The sequence below is a fragment of the Pipra filicauda genome, unplaced genomic scaffold (genome assembly GCF_003945595.2).
Source record: "Pipra filicauda isolate LSUMZ 115617 unplaced genomic scaffold, ASM394559v2 scaffold3_size10097308_pilon, whole genome shotgun sequence".
NCBI classification, from domain to species: Eukaryota; Metazoa; Chordata; class Aves; order Passeriformes; family Pipridae; genus Pipra; species Pipra filicauda.
Window position 1 is genome coordinate 4,964,490 of NW_024104532.1, and position 6,000 is coordinate 4,970,489.

A 6,000-nucleotide genomic window follows, 5' to 3' on the forward strand; every position below is an offset into this window, starting at 1 on the left:
ACACACTCACATCACACCTATGCTTCTGGTGCCCTGGGGATAATGAAAACAAATGTCAAAGAAGTGCTATGGATGTTCCTTAAATGCCAGAATTTCACCCAGCTCCTTTAGGCTTCTGAGAAGCTACAAAAGAGAGCAGGTGGTGAGTTGTAGGAACACTTTGCAAACAGGATTCAAGAGTCATCAAGAAAGAATGCTGTAACTGAAAACTGCTTCTAGGACTTTAAGAATTGGAAGCTGCCTATAAAAGTTTATTTTCATCAAACAGTTCATGCACACCTTGCTGCAGGAAATCTTTCCTTATCTTCCACAACCAAACCCCAATAAACATAATTTCAAACACCTGCCTACTAGGAATACACTGGACATCTTTTAGATATCTAAGACTTTTAGGTCACAAAACAACTTTTTGCTCTTTCTTTCTCCCTCAAGAGCTATTATGAGCACACAAAAGTCAGATGGGAACTTGCTTAAAGAAAAAGGCAAGAAACTTGTCCATCACCTCTTTAGAATTAGAAGGAATATTTTAGTCAAATGATAAAGCAATAAAAAGTCCAAATCCTGACTGTTGCCAAAGCAACAGAATATAAATTTAATCCCCCTCCTCCCCTAATCTTTAGGAAGGGAAAAAAAAAATGCAGAAACAATTATCTTCTCTCCAGAAAAACAAACAAAACCAAAACTAAATCCTACATTTTAAGATTTACAAATGCTACGCTCATCAGGTATTTTCATACCACCTACTTCCTCCAGGTGCAGAGCAGGATTTGCACTAATTCCGAGCCAGCAGGTGGGATGAACATCTCCTGTCCCCTAAGCAAACAGTGTCAGGCAAATGCCAGATACAGGCAGGTTACAAGGACTTTTAAATCCCATAAAAACATGGAATGATTTGGGTTGGAAGGGACCTTAAAGATCATCTTGTTCCAACTTGAACACCTTCCAGCAGACCAGGTTGCTCCCAGCCCCATCCAACCTGGCCTTGAACACTTCCAGGGATGGGGCAGCCACAGCTTCTCTGGGCAACCTGTGCCAGGGCCTCACCACCCTCACAGCCAAGAATTTCCTCCCAGTATCCCATCTAAAACCACTCTTTCAGTTTGAAGCCATTCCCCCTTGTCCTGTCACTCCAGTTCCTGATGAAGGATCCCTCTCCAGCTTCCTTGTAGCCCCTTCAGATACTGGAAGGGGCTGTGAGGTCTCTACTCAACCTTCTCTTCCTTTCTGCTGATTTTCAAAACTTCCTGTGCACCAGGTTCACAAGACTGCCATTAGTACAGGCAGAGAAGATACCTCCTTAATTCAAATAAATGTAGGAATAAAGTCCACTGAACACCAAGGTGCTTGTGTTATAAACTCCTAAATGGACATCCTATTTATAGGGGGTAGGAGGAAAATCAGGCCTTTGATACAAATATCACTGACTTCATATCAAAGTCCACAAGAATGAAATGCAAAGTCAATGCATCATCTCAACAATGGAAAAGGAATTAAGGAGAAAAAAACCAACAAAACCCACAAACAGCCAAAAAACTTTAAAACCAGAAATATATGGGGATAATTTTGCTTTCCTTTCATTGTGAAGTTCAAGTAATTCAGAACATGACCAGAAAAGACTAAAAAGAGTCCAGTGAACAGGTTTATAAAACAGTCATTAAAACTTGCTCTTCTTAGTACTGTATGGAAGTAGCACCTTCACTGCTCTGGAGGGGAAGGAGAAAGTAAGATCCAAAAAGGAGTAGGAATTATTTTCTTCTGAGTATACAAACATTATTAGCATGTGCAGTGAACACATCAGCCACTTTTTCAAGCTACTGAATGAGTAAATTCTAATACAAATTTTCACTTTTACTTAATAAGAGCTGTCGATCTTAAAATATCAATCTCTTTGATATTAGGAAAGTTTGTAAGATTATTCCCAAGCATTTGAATGAGATGGATTTCAGGAACCACCCATCTTCCCTGCTGGAACTCCCAGTGCTGTCAGGTAAATGCATGCTGGAATTTAGGTGGTTTTCATTTAACTCTGGCCTTCTTTTTAGTTTTTGGTCCAGGGGAAAAACTTGTTACAAGACTTCCAGGACCTGCCACAGATACAGAAGGACATTCCTGGAATATGTTCATGTTCTACAAGTCCAGGTGCTGATACACAAAACAAAACTAAAGAGATATAACAAAAAGCTGACCTAAACAGTAATACCCTTTAGTTACCACTGACGTGGTAAGACTGAAATTTGGCCATTCATGTACACCTTTGTTTTTCATAATGTTTCAACTTATTACAGGCAGCAAGTTCTTGGACCATAGAAACAGTCCAGTAGAAACAGAGCTCGTTTTCCACTGCATTTCCTGCTCTGAGGCATCTGAACAGAGACTCCTGTTATCTACCAATATTTACTTGTCACCAGCCTAACACTACAGACCTTACGTCTCAAAACTCAGTTCTTCTTGTCCAGTCCCTCTGCAGAGCTTGGCCTTTAGAGTTTATGTTTCACCTCCTGAATTCCCATGTAACATGCACCTCTGTTACATGGGAAGATCATATGAATGGAGAGGAAGGAATAAGTGGTTCCACTGCAAAGAGAATCTGGGAAGAATAGCCCAAGCCTTTCCTCATGGCTTTTACACAGTTCCCACTGCAAAGGTTTGTCCCGGGGCTGTGTTTGGCACCAAGGAGAATGGAGATGCTTTCACCGAGGCACAAGAGCAGCAGCCACCCTGCAAACTGACTTTTGCTGCAAAGAGTTGCAGATCTACTGCATGACAGAAGGACCCTCAGTGCACAAGAACCTCAGAAAAACAAGAGGATGTTTGTGGTCAACGTGTGTTTAGGAAGGTCCAATCCCTCTCAGGAGTAAGGGAGAAGCTGGTATTTCCCTTCACCCCTGGAAGCACAGAACCAAGTGCCTCACCCTCCTGACCAAGGCAACAATGTCATTTTGCTGCTACAACTTCAAACCTAAAAAAGAATCAATGTTACCCAGGATTACGACTTAATTTTCATCACCTTCTGCCCCGCCTTGACACGCTATTTCACGCTCCAAGTGAGTGCAGTTAGCAGACCAGATTTTAGTACTTGGCTTCAAAAGACAAATTGGTAGCTTAGCATTTTATACCTCAACAACTGACAAATTTAAAACTTAATTCCATGGTATTATCCAAAACCCGGGTTACAGAAAAGGCCTTGTGTGACAAGACCCAACCATACAGCAAGGCCCAGGCCAAAACTGCTGGTCTCAAACACTTTCCTTCTAGGAAGTAATGACAATTTTGATATTATAGGAAGTTATTAAACATGTAAAAGGAGTGTAAAAATACATATGCCCACACATGCAGCTTAAATTTGGGGGAGAAAAGCACTGCATGTTTTGCATACCGATTATTTTAAATAATAACCTTGGTCAAATTTCACTCTTCTGTCATGTATTTGTATAGTCCTTATAAGTCTACAAAACAAACACTAAGATGAAAAGGTATTTTCACCTGTAAACAGTAGTTAAATTGTTTATAAGATACAACGATTTCTAGTCTCCCAAGAATCCCTTGCTATAGGAAGGCAATGAAAAGAAGCAAACCCTAAAGCTCACAGTCTGATAAGGCTGTCTGATAAGTTATTTGGTGATACATAACAATCTCCCCCATCCAAAAGGATATTTAAGAACCAATAAACGTCAACTCATTCCTTGCATACAAGGAGCAATTAGTACTAATTAATAACTGCACTGATAACTGCAACAGCCTGGCTTGAAAACCATTATTCTGAAAAAAGTAAGTACTGAAAAATAAGGTTACCGAGGCAATGTAAGCCAGAACGAACAGGGAAAAGAGATCTCTGGGTATGTTTCGTACATCTGTACCTCGGGTCCTTTTCCCAGGCACACAGGGATGATGCTGCAGGCGCCGTGGAAACCCAGCCAAGCCCAAAGGCTGTGCCCATGTGCTCGCGCCTCTCCCATCGTCCCATTCCCATTCCCCGGGCCCTTCCCACCCTCGGCTGGAAGGGTCGAGGAGGAGGAGGAGGATGCTCGGGAGCTGATGCTCCGCTCCCCGGGGAATAGCAGCCACTCGGTCCCAGGCGGACCGGGGCCAAGGAGGGAATGGGATGGGAGGGGAAGGGAGTGCAGTGCAGGGGGGGCTGCAGCCGCCGTGCCCCTCCGCCCCTGCCCGGGCAGCGCCCCCGAGGGTCCCGGGGCCGCGCCCCATCCCGCCCCGGGGGGCTCCGGGCGGGCTCCCGGCCCCGGCGCTGGGTGGGGGGCTCCGCCGGCTCCCCCCCGAGCTCTCACCTTTTCGAGAGGTCCATGAGGACCCCGGAAAAAAGCTTCTCTCCCAGCCGGAACGAGACCACCAGGGCGTCCTCGATGATGTGGTCCAGGGTGACCCGCACCTCGGAGCCGGGCAGCAGCGCCGGCGCCTCCGCCTCCCCCGCGCCCGGGGTCGCGGGCACCGGCGGATCGGGCTCCACGGCGGCGGCAGCATCCGGCTCCTCCTCCTCCGGCCGGGACGGCTCCTCCCCGGGCCCCGCGGAGCCCCCGGCAGCCGGCGGGCAGGGCTGCGGCGGCTCCCGGGCGGGCTCGGGCGGCGGGCAGGGCTGCGGCGGCTCCGAGCACCCCGGGCTGGGCGCCGCGCGGGGCTCGGACCGCGGCGATTCCACTGCGGGGCTGCGGGGCGACGGCGGCGGCTCCTCCGTCCTCCCCGCGTCCGGCTCCCGCGTCCCGCCGGGGCTCCGGGCGCGCTGCACCGGCGGCGGCTCCTCGGCCTTGCCGCCGTCGGCCTCCTCGCCATCCGGCACCGCCGACTCCACGGCCTCGCTGACGGCAGGCGGAGGGTCCGCGCCGGCCTCGCTGCCCGGGATCGGCTCCATCTCGGGCTCAGCCTCGCCGGCACCGCCGTCGCCCGGCACCGCCGCAGTCGCCGCCGCCTCCGCAGCCATGGCCGCCATTTTCTCCGCCGCCTCCCTCCAGCCGCGGGAGCGACGGCCACGGCCCGCGGGGAGGGAGGGCCCGCCCCCCGCGTCCGCAGGCGGCGTCCGATTGGCGGGCGCGCCGCAACGCTGCTCTTCTACTGGACGGCGCAGCGGTCCGTCAAACCCCGCTGGAACTTCCCGTTGGCCAGCGGGGGCTTCATTCAGAGCCGAGTCGGGAAGGGGAAGAGGGGGCGTGGCTTAGCCCTTTATAGGCCGCCGCGGAGTGAGGGGGCGGGGCTTGAGGGGCTGCTGCGACATCTCATTGGCGGAGGGAGGCGCCGCTCCCGAGGGAGGGCGGTGATTGGCGGCGCCAGGTGTCTGTCGCGGGGCGGGAACTGGGGAGCGCGCGGGGGAAGATGGCGAGGGCGGGAGGGCGGGCGGCCATGAGGGGTGGAGCGCGCCCCTCAGGGGCGTCCGAGCGCCCTTTACGGGCGTCACTTCGCTCCTCAGGGGGGTGAACTCGCCCCTCGGGGTGTCCAGTTCGCCGCTTAAAGGGGTTAGCTCGCCCCTCAGGGGGATCCAGTCTGCTGCCTTTCGAGGGATAATAAATCAGCACTTTAAGGTGCTGCATGACTTAGGAACATCGGGTAAAGTGGAAAATGCAGTCTTGAAAAGGGGAGGAAAGGAGTTAGTGTTTTCCCTTAAGGTCTTGGAATGGTTGGATGGGAAAGGACCTTAAAGCCCACTTCGTTCCAACCCCCTGCCATGGGCAGGGACACCTTCCACTGTCCCAGGTTGCTCCAAGCCCCGTCCAACCTGGCCTTGGACACTTCCAGGGGTGGAGCAGCCACAGCTGCTCTCTGATTCTGTTTCAAAAGATTGCAAACAGTCGCACTCAGAAGTTCGCAGAAACAAAGTTGCCAGACACCTTTGAGGCAGGGGAGGCCGGAAGGGTCACGGTCCCTGCTACAAACCACAAAGGTTTTATCTCTTGTGGATATTCTGTACCTTTGGCGTTTAACTGCAGACAGCTGGGGCTGCTGAGCCCGCCAGAGAACAGGGGCAATAAATCCTGAGCCTACAAGAAATTACCAACT

General features: G+C 50.9%; 1 protein-coding gene across 4 annotated transcripts in view; it reads right to left on the minus strand.

The window, feature by feature from the left end:
• PWWP2A (PWWP domain containing 2A) overlaps positions 1-4,972 on the minus strand; it is a 32,331-nt gene extending 27,359 nt beyond the window's left edge. For 2 of the 4 annotated variants that reach the window (XM_027718493.2, XM_027718492.2), the window contains exon 1: positions 4,284-4,972. In XM_027718493.2, coding sequence (XP_027574294.1) covers positions 4,284-4,939 — 656 coding nt within the window. In that variant the 5' untranslated portion in view covers positions 4,940-4,972. The remainder of the gene's footprint in view (positions 1-4,283) is intronic. The other 2 variants (XM_027718495.2, XM_027718496.2) reach the window with 2 other exon arrangements.
• Between the last annotated feature and the right edge of the window lie 1,028 nt (positions 4,973-6,000).